Source organism: Planococcus citri, chromosome 1, assembly GCF_950023065.1.
Source record: "Planococcus citri chromosome 1, ihPlaCitr1.1, whole genome shotgun sequence".
NCBI classification, from domain to species: Eukaryota; Metazoa; Arthropoda; class Insecta; order Hemiptera; family Pseudococcidae; genus Planococcus; species Planococcus citri.
In genome coordinates, this window is record NC_088677.1 from 50,030,198 (window position 1) to 50,052,047 (window position 21,850).

Below are 21,850 nucleotides of genomic sequence, written 5' to 3' on the forward strand. Positions count from 1 at the left end.
CCGAGCCGCCGCGTGCGATTCGTCTTCAATGGTATAAAGTTTTTATACCATTTCCGTCCATATCTTCTGCTGTTTTTGTCTCGTAAAATATCCTTTCGTGGAAACGTTTTTAAAAATAAAGAAACAGTCTGAATGAAACGAAACAAAAAAAAGAGGACAAATGAATAGAACTAAATTTCACTGTTTTTCCCCCTTTTCTCTTGCTAGCGAGCGTCTAAGGTACATAGGTAGGTATTTTATATACTTGAGCTATCCAGACGAATATTTCGATTTCCACCGCGTTTCTGGTGTATATTTTTTGCCATATTCTCGTTTATGCTTACTTTTCTCCTCGTACTGTGTCTTGTTTTTTTCTAATGTTACGCTGCCTCTTAATCCTTTCGTTAATTGAACTCGAACGAAAATTATTTCGTAATCCGATAGATAATTCGTTTCGAACGTTCTGTTGAGGAAAATTTTTCTAGTATCCTACCGTCTTTTAACGTTCGGTTGGGCGTTTTTATTTCGTTTTTGTTCATTTGCTGGTTTTTCAATTATCCAATACCTACCTAATTTAAATATTATTGTACTCGTATTAAGAATCGAAGGAAAGAACGAAGCGAAACTCCAATTCGGAAGCTCTGTTCTAAAGGACAGTTGATAGCTAAAATATCAAGATTTTCTAGAAGAAAATTAAAATTGCGATACTTACTTGTTGCTTAACACCTACTATTACCAATTTGTTTATTTTTTACATTTTCAACGAATATGTACAAAACAAGTTACAAATCACCCCATTTGTTGGTTTTAAGAAAAAATTTGCAAAACCGCTAAGTAGGTAACGTAAACGTACGAGTACGTGCACTAAATGGGCTCATACATTTATACATTATTTTTCCGGAAATCGTCGTCTAACTTCTCTGCTTAAGTATTTCTTTTCTTGTTCTCATCTTATATTCCTACATATTTTGACACCCTCGCCCCATCACCCTTTCCTTCTTCACATCAGCGTATACGATGAAATCATGTCAAGAACGTAACCAATCTCAAGGCACATTACCTTTGAATATACGCGTAGTAACTTATATACGCAACATTTCTGTGTTTATTCGCACGCGTTTTTCTCAAACAGAATCCACGTTTTAAATCTTCACGGTACATTTACCTAAAATCTGCGTATATAGTCGAGTATCTTTCGCAGAATTCTTGAACCGAATAAATAAGTTTGAAAAACGTGGGTCATAGGTTCCCAAGTAGGTACCTGAATGTCGAATATCAACATTTACATAAAAAAACTCCAATTTTCGTTCCATATGAGCAATTTAAATTCGAAAAAAAGTCCAAAATTTAAGTAAATATTATTAGAATTTACCACAATCGTATCTTTTAAAATACGTAGAAACATTTCAATCCAATTTTGGAAGGCGGTATCTTTCAACGATACATTCAACAAATATGTACTCGTATTTTGCTTGTTTCGAATTTCATTCAAATTTTCGACAAAACATCTCTAATGGGTAATCGGTTTATAAAATATGTACCTACTACACAAAATCTAGGTATTAGAAGAACTTGCATTGACACTTTCAGTAAAGCTGAGAATGGTGTTCACTAGAATGAGTCGACTGTCAATTTTTTTTTGAAAATTGGAATTTGATGAAAAATTGCGAAGGACCTCAAAAAACAGTAGGGAAAATTTTGGATCTTCAACTTTAACCATCACTTTGTTATAGGGGTTTCAAATTTTAAAATTGACTGTAAAAATAAAAAAAAGTTTTCGAAATTTTTTTGTTTCAATTGATCAAATTATACTTACCCACTTGGAAGTGAGAAAACTGTTTTTGAAATTTTCTCGATATTTTGAGCCATTTTACACTACTTTTGAATGGTTGCAAAGTCGTATCATTTTTTTCGCAAATCATGCAAAATACTTGGAAAGGAGAAAAAAAATCAGAAACGGTAATTTTACTTCCATGTGTATATAATGTAACATGATCAATTAACAGAGGAAAAAAATTTTAAAAAAACTTTTGTTTCTGAGTTTCAGTGTAAATTTTAAAATTGAAACCCCCCCAGGCCCCCAGTAGAAAATTGATGGTTCAAGTTTGAAATCCAAAATTTTCCCTACAGTCTTTTGAGGTCCCCCAATATTTTTACCGAATTCTCCCCCTCTTTCCAAAAAAAAGTCGACATGCTAAACCTCAGCCTCTTGAGTCAATTTGAAGCGTTGGTGGCATGACAAATGGGTTTTCAAGGTCAAAAAACACGAAGTCGAATGCTCTTCAAGAATCGAATCGGCGTTTTCAATGACACCCCCCCCCCCCCCCCCTGGTAAACAGAATTTCAACTCTTTGTGCAAAACGTTGTTTATTCGGCCAAACTTTTCATCTGAATCGCTGTTGGTATTCTTGTCTTACCCTCCTCCTCCCTCCCCCCCCCGTGTGTAACTTCTTAAATACTCGGTTCAAAAAAAGTTCGTGGTTTGATTGATGGGGTTTGAAAAGCTCCTCCCCCTGCTATTTCAGTATAATTGATATTTGAGGAGTCTGACGAATTGGAAAAATTGGTCTAATAATCCGGGAAAGGAAAAGTCGAGAAAAATTCCATTCGTCAAATTGGTTAAAAAATAATTTGTCGGCGTGGCGCTGATAATCACAGAAATATTTCGTTTGTGTCATTGTTGTCGAACAGAAATTATTCACGCAGCAGCGTCCTCGGGCTTTTAATCTGTTGGCATTCCTCGGTTATCTGCAAACATGATGATGGACGTAAGTAGAGGTACTACTATGTACATATACATAATTACATATCAAAGTATTCCAAGCTTGCGACCTTTGTTCGCGAAAGAAAACAAAATGATACCCACGTTTCAATAATAACCTCTTTCGAGTCTGACACGAATGTCCTTTTATACTTACTTACGTATACGTACATATGTAGGTAAGTTCTAAGTAGTAAATCTTACGTATACATGTGAACATATTGACTTGATGTATCATCTGATTGTCAGTCATTTTATTGTACGAAACTTAAAGTTTGTGCGCTTGCATCTGCGTAACTCTTTCTACACTCTTCTAACCTAACTGTGCAAGTGTGCATTATGTACATTGCACACGCATAGGCTACTGACTAGTGCCTACTGGTGCTGCATCATATTAGCAGTATGTCTGTGTAGTGTGTACTAGATTGACCACGCCATCGGTAGTCACCTTAAAAGCATTGGCAACTTTGAACCGTATTATTTACTCGGGCAATAAACCTCAAAATTCGTCAAAAATCACTTTTACTCTCTAGTTGAATAATTCGAATCATCAAATGAAATATACATATTTGGTAAGAGAATATAATTTAAGTGATATTGAAATGATTTTTTTTGGCTCCAATATGCGATATATGTATTTGTCATAGGCCTATCGTATATTATGCTGAGATTTTTTTAAAGAAAAAAATTCATTGCAGTTTTGTATTTTGTCGTGTATTTAAAAACAAAATTGGAACTTGAAAAAATAAAAACAAATAAATATCTTCCTGTTTTAAATTGCATTGAAAATCTACAGTATGACCACACCTTGTAATTATATTCACCCGTGGATTAGCTAATTATTTGGGTTCTGCTGCCCGAAAATTGATTCTCAATTTCTACTTACACTCATTTTTTCATCTCCTTGTCCTCTGACAGCATTCAAAGCGTTTAACAGATTTCGGCGAGAATAATTGAAGAATTTTCTGTGTTGGCCGTATTAATCGATTATGTTTCTTTATGTTCATTTTCCTGGGTGTTAAAATTGGAGTGTATAGTAAATTTCAACTTTCCATCTCCATTTGTGAAAATTTTGTGAAAATTTAAAGTTTCAAAAATCTGCTGGAAGCTCCAGGAATTTTCAAAAACGTCACTGGATACTCAAAAACGACTTGAAATCCACCTACAGTCAACTTCGCAACGTATTGAAATTAGTTTGCAGAATAAATTTCGGCTTTTCAACTCCTTTGATGAAATTTTGTGGGAATTTCAAGTTTAAAAAATCTGCCGGAGGCACCAGAACTACTCAAAACGGGTTGAAACAATTTCCAATCGATTTGACCGGTCAAAAATCGGGTATATCCCAAATTTCAGCTTTCTAGGTCAATTTGGTGAAATTTTGATTTTTTCCCTCACTTTTGGCCTACCTAAATTTTATTTTCAAAAATTCACAAAAAAACGAAAATGGCACTTTAGCACTTGAAATTTTGACAGGTGATGAATTTTTGCCTGTTCTTTCGATCTATATACGTACCTTTGTACGGTTTAAAAAATTTCATCCAAGTCGATCGGCTATGTTGGAACGCAAAATCTGTGATTTCGGTTGATCTGTCAATCAAAGTGGCCGCCATTTTGTAAGTAGGGCCACTTTTTTTGAGGACTGCGGCTAGAACCGTTCCTTAGGACTAACCCTTCAAGAAAGAAAGTTGTCCCAGAGGATCGGCGGTGGGGGAGGCGCAATATATCCTTATGCGGGCCCCTCGACTACATGGTTATCTTATAAATCTACTTTTTAGAAAACCAAATTCGTTGTCATATTTTTTGTTCAATTTCCTAAAAATCAAAATTTTTGCACGAATGATAACGAATAGGTAATCACAAATTCTCACTTCTTATATGTATGTCCAGTCGAACCCCCTCCCCCTTCCTATAAGGTTCTCTCAAATATCCCTATATCAGTCGAACCCCGTCCCTGTTCCAATAAAAAACCTTTGTATAGTTATACAACCCTAAAAATGAGGCCAAATTATTTTTCGTTCTATTTCCCAAAAATCAAAATTGTTACGCGAAAACAGCAATTAGAAGGTGAAATATTCGTCTGTGAAGTATAAATTGGATTTTGGCAAATGCTTAGCAAATAAGTAATATACGGGCCTTAAAATGAAAGCTCAAAATTGAGTGACGTCACAAAAACTTTAAAACTGAATTGTAGCTTTTTGGAACAATTAAGTTTAGCTTTTCATAGCTAACAAGGGAACCTCTTGGGGTTTCCGCCTCCGAATTGAACGAGACCGCGATTTTTGGAAAGAGAATGTTCTAAAACCCCCAAATCCAAATTTTCAGCTGCCCAAGTTCATTTTTCGATTTTTGGCGAATTTTTGAAAATCCAAAATTGACTATTTTGGTGATTTATGCTTTTTTTAAAAAGTACATACTTGATCAATAAAAATGTTCAAAATGAGTCCTAAAACTGATATTAACCCCCCAAATCCAAATTTCGCCCATTTCCAGCCATTCTGGAGCCTCCAGCGCGATTTTTCAATTTCTCCAGAATCTACAATTTGCTCCAGAAGGCAAGAATATGAAGTTGGGCAGCTAAAAATCGAGTTGTGTGTTATACTAGAACTGTTTAACGAATGTATTCACATTTGAGCCGATTCTGTAGCGGACACCTCAAGAGTGGGTTTTTGACCAGCTTTTTTCATAATGAAAATATCAAAGGGAGGCCCAAGAAAGGCTGGAAATGGCGAAATTCGCTCTCGTGTGGTTAATTAATGACGAAATACAGCGATTCGCGCAAATTTCAAAAATTTTCCCACAAACAAGAAATTTTTGATTTTTGGATATTTATATTTTGAAAAAAAGCTGGTCAAAAAACCACTCTTGTGGTGTCCCCTCCAGAATCGACTCAAATGTTGATAAACTCGTTAAACAGATCGAGTATAACACACCACTAGATTTTTAGCTGCCCAACTTCATATTCACGCCTTCTGGAGCAAATTCAAAATTCTGGAAAAATTAAAAAATCGCGCTGGAGCCTCCAGAATGGCTGGAAATGGTGAAATTCAGCCTCAGGGGGTTTGTTCATGACGGAATACTGCGATTCGCGCAAATTTCAAAAATTTTCTCACAAACGAGAAATTTTTGATATTTTTATTTTGAAAAAAAGCTGGTTAAAAAACCATTCTTGAGGTGTCCGCTACAGAATCGGCTCAAATGTGAATACATTCGTTAAACAGGTCGAGTATATCACACAACTGGATTTTTAGCTGTCCAACTTCATATTCACGCCTTCTGGAGCAAATTCAAAATTCTGGAGAAATTGAAAAATCGCGCTGGAGGCTCCACAATGGCTGGAAATGGCGAAATTTGGATTTGGGGGGTTAATATCAGTTTTAGGACTTATTTTGAACATTTTTATTGATCAAGTACGTACTTTTTTTAAAAAAAGCATAAATCAAAATAGTCAATTTTGGATTTTCAAAAATTCGCCAAAAATCGAAAAATGAACTTGGGCAGCTGAAAATTTGGATTTGGGGGTTTTAGAACATGCTCTTTCCAAAAATCGCGGTCCCGTTCAAATCGGAGGCGGACACCTCAAGAGGTTCCCTTGTAAGATTCGTCTAGGCGTAATTTCACGCGTTTCTATCAAAATTTCAAGAAAATCGGTCCATAAATGAAGACGTGATGCGCGATCTAAAAAACAGGGCTTTCATTTATATAATAGAGATGTAAATTTTCAAACGAACATTTTACTTGGTGGCTTATTCAATATTCATCCTTTTTTCTCATCAATTCCTTGTGTACGTCTATGTGCAGCAGCATGGGTACATAGTTTAGTACTCTGAACTGTATATAAGATAAGTAGTAAGTACCATATATTGTACATACATCTACATGTGTATGTGCATAATGCATTTGAAGGCGTTCGAAAACGTCTATGTGTGGCAGTCGTGTTGCTATGTTGTTGTTTAATTAATCCGTATGCCTGCCGAACCGAAGTCGCTGCTCGTAAAGCTCGGAAACTGTCGGATATACTCGTCGTGTTCGAGATTCGAGAATCGCACTCGCAATCACACTCGCATACGTTCGTAAACGTACACACAAAAGCTTCTGCTTTTCAATTCTACGCGGTCGTTGATGAACTTTATTTTTCAAATGGGTGAGATGGGTAAGGCGAGGCGGCGGTGACGGCGGCAGCAGCGGCAGATGTTGTAGGTGGTGTAGGTACATTTTTCCACGAGCAGTTTAGTTGATGGTTCTCGCGTGCAATGGTCCTTTCTCGATCTCGGATCTGGATTTCGGATGCAATTAGCGTGTAGTCGTATTTTTCGCTACAAAATATTACGCCTTTTCGCATTTGCGCGGGTATGGGTACACGTTGGTGTTACGCTACCATGTAAAATCGTCGCGTTTCGTTTTTCATCTTGAGTTTTCTGTTTTTCGCTTCAAAAGCGACAGTCACCCAGCGAAATTCATACACGTTTTTTCCTTTGGCTGCGGTGGTGCGGCGCGGGGGTGCAGTTTTGTCGTCCACTGACATGAGCAGAAAGTAATGAACGGAATGAGGAGGTCTGTTCGGAAATGTTCGGGTACGCTCGGTATACCTTCGTTCTACTTTTTTTTCTCATCATCAAGTCATCAACAGAAGATGAAAGAGATGATATTACGACTATTACGGGATGTTGGAATGGGTCAGTACATTATATTTCACTGGTTCTCTTACAAAATATTTATGCTTTGAATGCATTTTATGTTTCGAAATTACTTGCCTTGAAAAAAAATAGTTTCACGTGTGCGCTTTGCCATTTAGGTTGTTTTAGTGAAAATAACTTCAAAAAGCTGGCATAAGTTGGATTAGCTTTCAATGTCTACTAGTGATGATGCGAATATTTAAAAATTCAGATTCAAATCTAACGATTTGAATATTCTCATTTGAAAAATCCTTGAAAACTCCAATGATATTCGAATGTTCCGAATATTCGTCAATATTGTTATAAAAACTCGCGAAAAAGTTACCAAAATTGGGAATTTTAAATAATTTTTCAATTAGGTCAAATAGGTATTCGAATTATCGAATAATTTGCGAAAAAAAATTCTGCAACGAGTTTGGATTTATTCTGTAGTATAAATGTAAAATAACATAGTAGGTGATACTCGTACTATGTAATAGTCTGCTCAACATTCTGGCTAAAGATGAAGTCGAACGAAGGTGTTCCGAGCATATTCGAACATTTCCGAGCGGAGACCTTCTCATTCCGTTTATCATTTACTGCTGTCGAAAACACGAGAACCTAATTTTTGCTACAGCTTTTTAGGAATGTTCGCGAAATGAATTTTAAAATGAGATATAAACTTTTCTTTGTGCTGTTTTCAACGATTATCGCCTGCTCGAAGTGCTCCCTGAATGCAACAACTTCGGAGTGGAAAACATACCAGTCAAAATTTACAATCGATCAGTTGCTCGCCAACAAATATGAGAACAAGATCTCGAACGATGTTTATCTGGATCCATGTAAATCGGGTAAGTCTCGCTGTCCCAAGTGTGGTATGACTAGCAATCATCTATCCATCTTCGTCGCGTCGTGAAACCAATTTACTATTACATACAACTGCATTTAAAATTGAGCTTTTTTGGAAGCTCAGTTTTCTAAAGCTTGGCAAATTGTAGTGCTATAGTTGAAAAATTTGACAAAAAACTAACAACAATGAGTAAGTAGTATCTAGAACCCCAAAATTTGGTGAAAATGTAAAAAAAACCGTCAAGTATCGTGTGACAAGTAATTTTAGACGTTTTTGAGGGCGCAGAATATGCATTTCAACTCTTTTTCTTAATTCGACCCTTGCAACGCCCCCTAAGGTCCCTACTTCCTAAAAACTGATTGCCAATTTTGCGTTGCGGGTGCGATATTTAATAAGATCTTGAAAATTTGCGAAATTTTTTGATTCTTTTGAGAAAAAATCAAGTCCAACACTCGACATTTTCTTAGCTGTTCTATGTTATAAAGTAATGTACCTAGACCTACTACCTAGTACATTCATATGTGTGTACTGACAATCAGATAAGATAAAATACTCTCGACTCTCGTTAGTCTGGTTCACGTTCATTCATGTACGCAGGCGACATAATACCAAGACCAACTGTATGTCGTATGCGAGTGTTCGGTGTTTGCCAGGAAGAGGTTCTACTCGTACTCCGTAGTCGTAGTCGCAGTTAATTATACGATTTATTATCGCACGTGTATGGAAATATTAAAAGCGTCATTCGTAACTAGACTTACGGCGAACACATTGAATGTCGTAACCTAACGTATCCTTCGCCGTGTTTTTAAAGACAGGGTGCGGCGTGGCGCGAGACGAATTAAAAAAAAATTAAATCAGTGCCTAGTACCCTACCTACTTACTTACTAGTAGGTACAGTATGTTCTGAAATGCTGGACACTCCACAGCTAGTTTCTTGCTCAAAATGTTGGACTAAGCGAAAAAACTACGATTTTTTTTTCGATAATGCCCTCTCTTGGAAGAACTATATCATCCCTCCAGGGCCACCTCCGAAACCAAAATTTTTTATCCGTAACTTTCAATTCAAAATAAGGTGAAAGTCTTTACTGGTCTTGTCAAAATCCTACGACATATTTTTTTGCGTGGTTCACCCTATTCAAATGACGTGAGGTGACGCGACGCGACGTTGCTTTCTTTTCACAATCCAAGTGTTGAGTTTTCATGGGGGTTATGCGTATCAGCTATGCAACGTTTAACAATCTATTTTTTTTGGCAGCTGAATTCGTGGGTGACGTGGCCTTACCCATGGTTCAATACGAATCGGAACTGGAAAATGCTAAAAAGCTGAATAAATCTTACGCCGACGAAGTGGAGAAATACAAAAAAGAAATCCTTTTCGAGGGGCTTCAAATCGAAGAAGAAGGTTTGGAAAACGTAAAGAAGAATAAGTTCATGAGAGACTTCATGAAGCCACCGGCCACCACAGCTGCGTCCAACGTGTCCAAACAGCAACAGCGAGGGCAGCGGCCCATGGCTGTCGCCAATTCCAGCCGAAAACCCGAAGGGAAGGTAGGTGCGACGGCCACAAAAACGCCATTTTCAACCGATGACTATTCGGGTACCAACGGTGGCAATGACCACCAAAATTTCCCCGTCATTCACGAGCACACCTTGGACGAGTACGAAAGCTACATGAACTCCAAAGCGAAGCAGCCGGCGGCTGAGGTAGTGGCAACGACAACGGAAAATGTTTCGACGACCACTGGTTTTTCGCAAAAGCGAACGTGGCCCAAAAATCAGCACGTTTACGAATACATCGTGCCGAAAGAAAACGCGTCCAGCGGCGCAGTCAGGAAACTATCCTCGGATGGCGATACGCTGTCCAACTCGAATTTCAGTTTAGATCTCGGCCTCGGTCGCGGCAACGCCAAATGGAAAAACGGTTCGGTCGTCGTGATTACCAAAGAACTTGGCGAAAATGCGACGTCGACGCCGACTCGACGGAAACGTGCAGCTACTGCTCGCAAAGAACGTATTTGGGACTACGGAGTCATTCCTTACGAGATCGATCAACATTTTGGTGGAACGCACAAAGCATTGTTTAAACAAGCCATGCGACATTGGGAAAATTTCACCTGCATTAAATTCGTCGAACGAATACCCACCGACCATCCTAATTATATTGTTTTTACCGAAAGACCTTGCGGGTAAGTACAAACCTTTGACTTCATGTGGAGTGCATTAGTCACATTTTTGTGTTCTTTTTGAAAAATATCTGAACCCCCCTCCCTCACACCGAGGCGTTTCCCGAAAATTCTAATGACAAATCTTACCCTCCCCATTCGGAAATCTTTCTCAAAGTATGTTTATGACGAAAATATTATTTCCAGATGTTATAAGAACAAGTCGTTTGTTACTCACATTTTTGCCTTTTCTTGAAAAATCTTTGATGACCCCCCCCCCTCCGGGATTTGCACGAAAATTCCAACGACCGCGCCGTCGTTCGGAAGTCTATATCGAAGTGAGTTCGTGACTGATCCAACACTTTGTTTTACTATTCTTGAGATACCAAATTGTTGTACTTTGTATCAGTTCTTTAAAGAATTCAGTGCTGAATGACGCCCCCCTCCCTTCATTAAAAAGTTCAGAAAGCTAAAAATTTGGTTGCGAGGGTTTCCTTGCTAGGTAGTAGGTATTCGTTACCTCGTAATTTCGCTTTTCAGATGCTGTTCGTTTGTAGGAAAACGTGGAAACGGACCTCAGGCTATCTCAATCGGTAAAAGCTGCGATAAATTTGGTATCGTTGTCCACGAGCTTGGCCACGTTATCGGATTTTGGCACGAACATACCAGACCTGATCGCGACAATCATGTACAAATCGTTCGAGAACATATTATGCAAGGTACGAGTATATCTACCTGACTTGCCTGGTACCTACCCCCATTTATTCGTAATTTATCTCCTAACAAGAGAACCTTGTGAACTCGTCACCTCCAATTTGTCTCACTGAAAGTTCATGTCACTCACCCCTGGGTCATTCCACGTCCATTGGACCAAGAAGGGGTAGGGGGTTCGGCGATTTTTTTGAAATTTTTCCTGTGGAAAGACCTTCCGAAGAGATGACCAATGGTGCAAATCGCAGCCGTCTAGCCCATTTTTAAAGGCAGCCAGGGGGTGTCAAAGTTTTCAGTGAACCTAAAATATCATCCATTTCAGCAATGGATTACTCGATAACCGCGATACCTACCAAAATGGAACTTTTTCCCATAGTTAGGGGTTTTGAAAGGATTTTTGATAAACCCTTTCACTCGATGAAATGAACTCCTCACAAAAAAATCAAAATTCCAAAAAAATCAAAATTCCAAAAAAATCAATTTTTGATTTTAAACATCAAAAAAAGTTCAAATTTATTCAGTCGTCTTATTTTGATTTCTTTCTCACGTATTTCATGAAAAAGTTATTAAAAATTACACTCACAATAAAAAATGTAAGTAAATTCGTTCATTTTTTTGATTTTTTTGTGAGGAGTTTATTTCATCGAGTGAAAGGGTTTTTCAACTTTTTCAACAGATACGTACAAATAGGGGTCAAATAGGTCAACTTCACCTATCAAAACTTTTTTTAATTTTTCAAATCAAAAAATCGCATTTATTAGCAAACTTTAAATTTTTTTAAATCGACTTTGCAACATGTTACCATCCCAATTTTTTAATATGTTGTTCAGCATGAAAAGTTGTCCATAATATATTTTTTTCAGAATTTTTGAGAGTCGGAACGATATGAAAACTACGTTTCGAAACTTTTTGAGCTAATTTTTTGTACGAAAAAAATTGGCAACACTGATTTTTATGATCCTGGCTGTCTTTAAAAATGGGCTAGACAGCTGCGATTTGTGCCATTGGTCATCCCTTCGAAAGGTCTCTCCGCAGGAAAAATTTCAAAAAATCACCGAACCCCCCTACCACTTCTTGGTCCAATTGACGTGGAATGACCCCCCTCAGAACCAAAATTCTCAGCTGACGAAGTTGATTTTTCAGCTTTTGGCGAATTTTTGAAAGAAACCAAATAGTCTTTCTATTATTGATTTTTTTTTTTTTTAAAGGTAATCATAAGAAATTCTAAAATCTAGTTTGTGTACTAAAATCCTCCCCCACCCTATAAAAAAAAGCGAAGAAATTCCTTCGAACGCGTGAAACCGAAATAAAATGCAATCGCGACTGATCGTTTCAGGCCAGGAATATAATTTCAACAAGTTGACAGACGAAGAGGTGAATTCGCTTGGACTTCCATACGATTACGAATCTATAATGCACTACGCTAGAAATACCTTTTCCAAAGTAAGTAGACCCTAAAAAATACTAATCGTAGGTAACTTCGTAAGTAGTAAGCTGAGTACCTTCTCGTTTAATATCAAGAGTAAGTGAATGGGTGAGTAAGGACTACTTTTAACCTAGCTAAAGGTGCTAGGTTGTGAATTCGAATAGAGTGAGGTACGTACTTCTACCTACACGGGTGACTAATTAGTTATGGCAATGATCTGTTCTCTCTCGTATGTATTAGGCTGGAGTTATGGTGGTGCTCTGGCTCCAAGATGCGCCCAAACATGCAAGATGTGCGACTGCCCACCCACCTACCTCTACCTTCGAGATGGAGGTCTCATCTCATCTCGCTATTTTTATACGAACAAAAAAATCGGCGGGGTATGCCGAATGTTGAATGCTGTACCTACCCATGTAATATGTATCTATTCGGCCGACCCGAAGAGTCTGCAGTACCTATACGAGTAGGATTAGAGCTGAGCTACGGTACAACATTTCAACATTGTATCTATAGTTCATCGTTTTGCTATTTGCTCGTGAGACGTGAATAAATGTGCAGGGGAATTCTTTCCGTAAGGGCATATTTTCTTTAGCTTCCGAAAATACGAGACACAGTGCTTCCCAGCTTCTGCCTTCTCTCAATAATAATGTTTCACTGGTACACGAGCTATTCATATTGCAGCCTAGATAACCATGAAAAGACACAATTGTAGTACTTATTGACCGGCGATTTTGTTTTCTGGTGTTGGTGTTTGTTTTGCTTTACTAAATTATGTACATTGTAACTAAATGTACCGAATAATCATTATTTTCTCAAGCGCGGACACGGGTAGGGGCACGAGTAATTACAAATGTCGATTAAGCGTATAACTTTTCATACGCTTGAAAGCTCGAAAAATAATGCTACGTATATTGCTTAGTACTTAGACTTACTAATGGGGTAAGATTAGAATGTCGAATTTAATCTGGTGAGGAGCTTTCGGTATTACTCGGACTTACGCTAGATGTTCAACTCAGAAATTCAAACTGAGCCGAGTTTTGTATTTTCGAGTTGGACTGAGTGAACGCTGTGATGGTTATTTTTACCATAAAATGATAAGAGTAATGTAACGTATAGTCGTTGGTCGCGCAATCGCGTGTTTTTTTATTTATTAATACACATACGAGTATGTGTTGGGTACTTAGTACTTACTCGTACGAATTGAATTGTTGAAAATATGTAGGGATTTATCTGTACAGTGTACGTGCTTGAAATACGAATACCTCTACGCGGCCGCGGTGCTAACAGATAACTTTAATCGACAGTGTAAAGGTCGCTTTTTTAATTAACAATAATCGTATCACCATTAGGCTATTGTTATTTGTTATTGCATGCACATACAAATACATATCCCTACTATATTGTATTGTATTGTGGTATATGTGTGCATGGCATGTACCTACTATCTAATACCTACTAATGGTAAGGCTCGCGTCGCATAGCCTACCCACAATACTCAGTACCTATACTTACATCTACATTGTACAATTGTACATACATAGACATAAGGGGATGCACACTGCCCCATACCTAATATCGAGCACAGCTGGTGCGAATTTTCGTGACAAAATGTGGGTTAAGGTTAGCAGCACTGAATCAAGGTACATATTTCGATACGACTCACGTCAGCTCTGCCAACAGCTAGAGAGGAGAGTTCTTATTTAGGTATCTATTTCCACTAAAAAAATTATTCATAATTTTTTTTTTGCTCACACGCCTTGAAGGTGCCAAATTTCATGAGAAAAATTCTCTGACCATGACGATAAAAATAATATGGAACCACCTCCCTTTAAAAAAATTTGATATTGCTATTTTTTCGACTCCCCTCTCCTTCTGGACGGTGATAAAGTGGAACATGAATCCTTCGTAAATTTTTGAAAATACTTAGGTGATTAGATTTGTTGAAAGATTTATTTCACAGTTACACCTTGATTTTTCAAGTTTTATTATGACTCGATGAGTTAAGGTAGTCAGCTCATTATTGCTCATGATGAACCGAGTGAGAATAATTTTAGTAGTGGTGTTTTTTTTTTGCGCAAGGGAGTTATTTAAAAAAAAATTAGTCTGAAGGGAGATTGAAATTGGTAAAAAATTGACAATTTGTTGACTATTTTTGTTCTCTCTTTCAACTTTTTTTTTGGCAAATTTGAAATCTGCGTCCCTAATAAAATAATATTAGAATAAGTCGGGTAAATGGAGAGAGGGGTCTGTCAGACCCTGTGCTTCGTATGGTATTGTGAGTTGTTACGCTACGTTTTGTCCGTAGGTGTAGGTATTTTGTTATTACCTATAAGTAACTAATTGTCGAGATTTAGCGAACAGCTCTCCTATGTACTACGTAATAAAGTTTCAAATGTTATGCCTTTACGGGTAATCGGGTATGAGGTTCAACTTGCTGAATATGCACTTCACTTTACTTGAAACCACACCTACTTGATTACCAATTCACATTACCTACCTGTTATGCACACGAGGAATTGGGGATGCTAGCTTGTTTTACTACAGTGTTACGAGCTTACGAGTTTCAACCTATGTATATGTATGAATATTACTCTACGTCTATTTTCTATAGCATGTTGAAAATTTCGCAGGGAACTTATTTAGATACGATCCATCCGATTGAAAATACTCGTAATACCAAACGAAGACCCGAAATAGGGCAACGTGTAAGATTGAGCGAAGGCGATATTGCTCAGACTAAGTTACTATACAAGTGCCCAAGTATGTACCTCTTCCTAGTACCTCTACGTATACGCATATTTAGTTTAGATGCTGCCTATACGATTTGCCAAGTGTAACGTGAGCAGCATTTGATTTGGTTCAAGTCCAAAGATTGCTGTTCGCCATCAAAATTTATCTACCTACCAACGTATAGTCGACACCCTTAAAATAATTTTTGTGTTGAAAGTACATATCGTAAGTTAGTGACTGTGAATAGCAGTAATGGTGACTTGTGGTGTCTTTCACGACTCCACGTTACCAACCTAAATTTTCAACGGAAAACTTGCCATTGCGGGGCTGCTAAATACGTACATATTTCATAAGCACCTTGTTCTTATTATGGATAGGAAGAATACTTCATATCGTATAGGCTAGCACTAGATAAATAGTACATAGGTAAAATGTGACTGAACGAATGCGACCCCGTTTTCTCATTTCAGTGAATTGTTTTATATCGAAATTTTTGTAGAATGTGGCAGGACGTTTCAAGAGCCGAATGGTAATTTTTCATACTATCTGAATAGTGTAAACGAAACTGTACGGTGTGAATGGCGTATTACAGCTACACATGGGGAACGAATCGTGCTCAATATAACTGAAATTGACATTTTCAAGTCTGACCAATGCAGCACCGACTACCTCGAAATCAGAGACGGATATTGGCACAAGTCTAGATTAATTGGTAAGCAGCAAACCTTCGAATCGAACTTTTTCATTTCGGTCCACCTTCTACCGTAGTCATCCCTGAAACAATTTTTGTATCCGACGAAGGTATTTTCTCGAGAAAGAGGTGATAATTATAGAGGAATTTTAACGTGGAAATGAAAATTTTTCAAAAAATGTTCACCGATTTTGATGTATTATTACATACCTTCCATCCCCGCTTAATTTTTCCAACTTGAATTGAATGGCGGGAGGTGGAAACTTCCCATCTTGCGAAATAAGATACACCCTAATATGTACATTACAGGTAGATTTTGCGGTAATGGTCGCATCGACGAACTAATTACTTCGTGGGGCAGTCGTATGCTGGTCACTCATGTCACTTCTGATCGCATTGGTACATCGACAAGAGGATTTTCCGCCAATTATGAAAGTAAATTTTTCATCAACGCTTTTCTAAGCTGTGCAACATAAATGAAAACGTAGACTATCGCTATACAGTACAAGTGACTTAAAATTCGATTACGCTGCTAGCTGTTTGCGGAGGAGACATTTTTATCGACGAGGAGAGCGGTCGTTTAGAGTCGCCCAACTATCCGGACGATTATCAACCGAATAAAGAATGCGTGTGGCGGATAACGGCTCCAGAAAATTATCAAGCTGCGCTTAAATTTCAATCTTTTGAGGTAGGTAATAGCCGACGATCGACGTTAACAGTAGGTAGGTCTTGGTACACCGGAGTACCGTAACCCATTCGATTGAGGGATTAGCGAGAGAGAGTAAAATGGTATTTTACTTTTACCTGTGTAGGTTTTTGTCCGAAATATTTTCTCAGTACTAGCAGGTCAACGATGTAGTCTACTGGGTCTACCGACTTCGGACAGTTTTACGATGTACGTACATTGTACAAATACGAGTACTTGATAAGTTTACACTTTTCAGATCGAAAATCACGACAATTGCGCTTACGACTACGTAGATATACGCAATGGTCATTCACCAGACAGCCATTTGATCGGACGTTACTGCGGTTACAAACTTCCACCAGATATTCAATCGACTGGCAACAAATTGTACGTGCGATTTGTATCCGACAGTACGGTACAAAAAGGAGGATTTTCCGCAACCTACATGAAAGGTTAGTAACCTACCGGCCACTTGCTATTGGTAATTATTGACACTTGAAGCAAAAGTAACGTAGGTACTAGATATGTCTGGCTATTGTGCTCAATATTACTGGGAACAGTGGGAACCCTGTGCATTTTACCAATTCCCCCCCATGCAAAGCCCCGGCATCAGTTACGCTCGCAAATGCGATTAATTGCCCACCCAGTATACCTACCTACCTTCTTTTTTTTTTTTTTTGGATAAGTTTAAAACTAATACTAAATACAACGTACTATCACAATCACCTTTCAAACCAACTTAACCCGAAACTACGATCCTCCTCGTCCTCACGTTCATTATTCCCAGCTCAAGACAGAAAGTTATAAAGTTGATAGAGATTGGAGATGTTGGTGCGGCCTGAAAAAGCCCCAGAGACCTAACCAGCCATGAAGCTCTCACACGAGGGTATCGGTGGCCTTGGTAGAAAGTGCGGGGCGAAGTAATCTTTCAATTTCATCGCTTAGATGGGGATGACGACAACAGCTGGATTTTAGTCGTCTTGAGACAGTCTTACGTTTTACCAACCCTTACCCATACCCACCCACCAAAGTACCTTATTATAACTGGAGTAATGACTGATACTTGATACGTTTGCGTCTTGATTTACTGCAGAATTCGACGAATGCCTATCACCGAACCACGGTTGCGAACAAACGTGCATAAATACATTAGGAGGGTACGAGTGTGCTTGCAAAATTGGATATCAGTTACATTCGGATAATAAGCACTGCGAAGGTACCTCTACTTGTTTATTTACTCGTAATTCAATTTATGCTAACCTACCTACGTGTTACGTAACGTTGCGAGTATACGTACCCATACGTATGTATGTATGTGTATGTGTGTAATTTTGTACCTACCTGCATATTATGTACAAAAATATAGACACCTGCGGTGGCAGAATTGAAGCTGACAACGGAACCATCACGAGTCCGTCGTTTCCAGAAACATACCCAGGAAACAAATCATGCACTTGGGAGATAATCGCGCCGCCGCAACACAAAATAACGCTCAACTTTACCCATTTCGATTTGGAAGGCAATAATGTAAGTGTACCTACCTGGTACCTCTATCTACATATGTACTTGAATTATGTATCGGACATACTTACGAGTAGATTCAGATATACTCGTACCTATTTAAATGTTCCTCATCAAAGATTAAAAATAGCTGTGTAATCGCGGAATGTTTATAGGTTCATCCGGTGAGTGAACACGTATAATTTTTACGCGACATAAGTGAGAATGTACCACTATTTACCTATATTTTATATAGCCATCCGCGTTATAAGCCTATTACCTATCATCTATAGGCTATTAGGCTACATTAAGTATGTGTGTGTGTAGTACGCAAATACTCGTAATATTCCTTACCGTAGCATGTTGGGCTTGCTTCGCATTTGTTATAATTTGTAGATATTTAGGCAGCAAATCGTGCTGATCGCTGTAAGACCTGCATACGAGTAACGCGAGCTATTAATACTCGTTTTTAGTTTTCGAATGCTGATGCTTCTCACCCTTCTTTCTCTTCGAGTTTTTTAATACGCGTTTGCTTACTTACACACGTCGATGTCGCAGTGGCACACTGGTAATATTTTTGCAATAATTGTCGAAAGTCTCATTTTTTTTTTTTCATTGATAAGAAGTCCTAATTTTGGTCAACATTAGGTTTAGGTACCAAGAAATTCTTGATTTTTTTTTTTTTGTTTGAATATCCAGAAAGTATTGATTTTTGGCTCTGCTGACCAAAAAGTCCTGTTTTTACCAAAATTACTGAAAGTTTTGCTTTTTCCAACAAAAAAATCCAAAAACATTTTTTTTGAAAAATTTTCAAAAAATATTCATGTTTTGCAAATTATGTTTTTCATCAAAATTGTCAAAAAGAAGACTTATGTTCTATCAGAATTGCCAAAAGGTCGTATTTTTCCAAATCTAATTGTTGACGAAAACGCGTTGTTTTCTGTTAAAATTATGACAAAGTTCTTACTTTTTTCATTTTCAAAAAGTTTCGTTGTTTGTAGAAAAAGTTGAGAGGTCTTAATTTTTTTCAAAATTGTCAAATAGAAGTCATGTTTTTTTTTTTTGCCAAAATTTCCAATAAGGTCTTGTTTTTTTGGCTGACATTGTCAGGAAGTTCCGTTTTTCGCCGAAATTGTGAAACTATCCTTTTTTCTGCATAAAGTGCCTACTGCCTACTATTTCTGTCCATTTCGAAGACGTCTTGTATCTGCCAAACTTGCCAGTTTTGCTACATTTATTTTCTTTAACCAACCTTTGTACCCGATTTTTCATTCATTTTTCTTTTTATAATAGTTTTCTTTGAAAATGGAAAATATTTTGACCCCAAAAATGCTGCCGTGAATTTTAAAGCCTTCTCCGCTGAATTCTCTCCTTAATGTTAGAGTGCAAAGTTGGTACTTGAAGAATTTGCAAAATTGGTCTGGAAAATTGGGAAAAGTCAGGGAAAATAATTTCTTCAAAAGATTGGACACCCTGCTGAATGTCGTCTTGGCCCGTCGTAAACTTTTTTTTCATTTTCGTATTGAAATACACGAATGGAGGCGTAGTGTAGGCTTGTACTGCTTAAGTAGTTTTCAATTCATGCTCATCTACGGCTACTCACTGCGTACACTTGATTGTTATTGATCACAGGCGGAATGCGATTACGACCGTGTAGAAATATTGAGTAGATCAGGCGCAGACACTTTGAAGCGACACGGAGTTTTCTGCGGCGGAAAACTTCCCCCTATGATCACATCAGATGGTAGCGTTTTGCGCATTGAATTCGTATCCGACAACAGCATTCATAAATCTGGTTTCGCGGCGGTTTTCTTCACAGGTAGGCCTAACAAAGCGCATTCTGTCACCTTATATCTCTTGTAATGAAATGAGCGTACCAACCTAATGTAGTAGATTTCAACTTTAAGTAGTACATTGTATAGTGTGCTCAGAAATATCGAGCTCTCCACAAAAAATTAAGTGTCAGAAATGCGTAAGACTCGAGTTGGTCAGAGTGAATTACAGACGAGTTACGATTGTTCACACCATGTCTTATTCCACTATTCGCAATTCGCTTTTACAGACATGGACGAATGTGCAATTAACAACGGAGGCTGCCAGCACGAGTGCCACAACACAGTCGGTTCGTACGAATGCTCGTGTCATAACGGTTTTACTTTGCACAGTAACAAACACGATTGTAAGGAAGGTGGTTGTAAACATGAAATAACAGCCCCCCGAGGTACGATAATGAGTCCGAATTATCCGGATTTTTATCCTAGTAAAAAAGATTGCATATGGCATTTCATTACAACACCTGGTCATCGTATCAAATTGGTAAGATAAAGGTCTACATGCATATTCAGCGCGAGCTTTCGCGAAACCTCCACCAGGTGCAGCTTGCTACCAACCTGTCTCTGTCGTGTCCAAACTGTAGACGTTCGATACATTTGAAATAGAAGCCCATCAAGATTGCTCCTACGATCATGTAGCTATTTACGATGGTGATTCGACTGACTCGTTGATGATTAGCAGATACTGCGGTTCCAAACCACCCCATCCGATCATCTCAACTGCCAATCAGTTGTACATGGTTTTCAAATCCGATTCGTCGGTACAAAAACAAGGCTTTTCGGCGCATCACTCCACAGGTAGGGATCTGCATTAATCGCTCGATCACTCAACCCCCCTCCCTTCAACGCGTTCAAAATTTTAAATTCGGTATTTCGACAGTTTGCGGCGGCCAACTGCACGCCAGCAGCAGAGTAAAACATTTCTACTCGCACGCTCGTTACGGCGATCATAATTACGAGAACGATCTCAGATGCGAATGGACTATCGAAGCCGAATACGGCTACAACGTACAGCTTACATTTTTAACCTTTGAAATAGAATACGAACGCGATTGCACTTACGATTACGTTGAAATATTCCAAGGCATCGACGACAGCGCCTCTAACAATGGCAAATTATGCGGTAACGTGGTACGTAGGACCTAATATAGGTTACACTTGTACGTATTCGTTGCTTTATGAGCTGCAGTACACAATTTTCAATACGCCGTTTTCCATTTCCATTGCAGATTCCCACAGACGTAGTCTCAATTAACGAAGCGTTGCTGGTGCGTTTCAGGACCGACAATACCATGAATACCAAAGGCTTTTCCGCTTCGTACGTAGCCGTCGAACCTCCCGACGAATCGACCGCCACCTAATTCTCGCCGTTGCGTCTTTTCAACTTGTGTTGTTGATTTTTAAAAAATACTCCTAGTTTTACATATCCTTTTTATGCTAAGCTTTCTCTTTCGTCATCCTCGATACCTACTCGGTTGTTTCAAGGTAAAGACTTTGAACGAGATCCTTTCCTTTTTCGATGTATATCCCCTTTCTCCGCCCAAACCCCATTTACTTAGACCTACATACGTAGGTACGTCCAACGCTTTTCACTCAGATTTTTCTTCTCATTTATCACACGTTGTGCCATGCGTATTTTCTAAATATTCATTTTTGAATTCATGTGTAGATGAAGATGAAATACAACTCGACTAGCCATGTTTTCGTTTCCTTTAGTAAATTCGCATCACAAAAGGTTACACTTGAAAAATGTATGAGTTAGTACTTAGTAGCTTCAAGAGAAGAGTATACTCTGCATCAATTAAAATAAAAAAATCATAAAACTAAATTGAAAGAAAAGTACCATCGAGCTCGTTGTACGTAATTGT

The 21,850-nt window shown here is 38.2% G+C and overlaps 2 protein-coding genes across 9 annotated transcripts in view; both read left to right on the top strand.

Annotated features, from left to right (window-relative positions):
- Positions 1–21,680, top strand: part of LOC135832506 (protein tolkin-like) — a 24,564-nt gene extending 2,884 nt beyond the window's left edge. For 2 of the 7 annotated variants that reach the window (XM_065345785.1, XM_065345789.1), the window contains exons 2-17: positions 8,030–8,243; positions 9,498–10,428; positions 10,945–11,123; positions 12,452–12,558; positions 15,172–15,301; positions 15,771–15,983; positions 16,272–16,397; positions 16,499–16,650; positions 16,907–17,102; positions 17,744–17,866; positions 18,017–18,177; positions 19,783–19,969; positions 20,213–20,466; positions 20,567–20,780; positions 20,863–21,113; positions 21,212–21,680. In XM_065345785.1, the coding sequence (XP_065201857.1) occupies positions 8,030–8,243; positions 9,498–10,428; positions 10,945–11,123; positions 12,452–12,558; positions 15,172–15,301; positions 15,771–15,983; positions 16,272–16,397; positions 16,499–16,650; positions 16,907–17,102; positions 17,744–17,866; positions 18,017–18,177; positions 19,783–19,969; positions 20,213–20,466; positions 20,567–20,780; positions 20,863–21,113; positions 21,212–21,343 (3,570 nt within the window). In that variant the 3' untranslated portion in view covers positions 21,344–21,680. Of the gene's footprint in view, positions 1–6,653; positions 7,292–7,332; positions 7,414–8,029; positions 8,244–9,497; positions 10,429–10,944; positions 11,124–12,451; positions 12,559–15,171; positions 15,302–15,770; positions 15,984–16,271; positions 16,398–16,498; positions 16,651–16,906; positions 17,103–17,743; positions 17,867–18,016; positions 18,178–19,782; positions 19,970–20,212; positions 20,467–20,566; positions 20,781–20,862; positions 21,114–21,211 lie in introns of those variants that run through there. The other 5 variants (XM_065345787.1, XM_065345790.1, XM_065345792.1 and 2 more) reach the window with 5 other exon arrangements.
- The window catches only part of LOC135832507 (cysteine-rich motor neuron 1 protein-like), a 275,113-nt gene that overhangs the window by 80,207 nt on the left and 173,056 nt on the right, over positions 1–21,850 (top strand). The gene's annotated exons all lie outside the window — the stretch shown is intronic.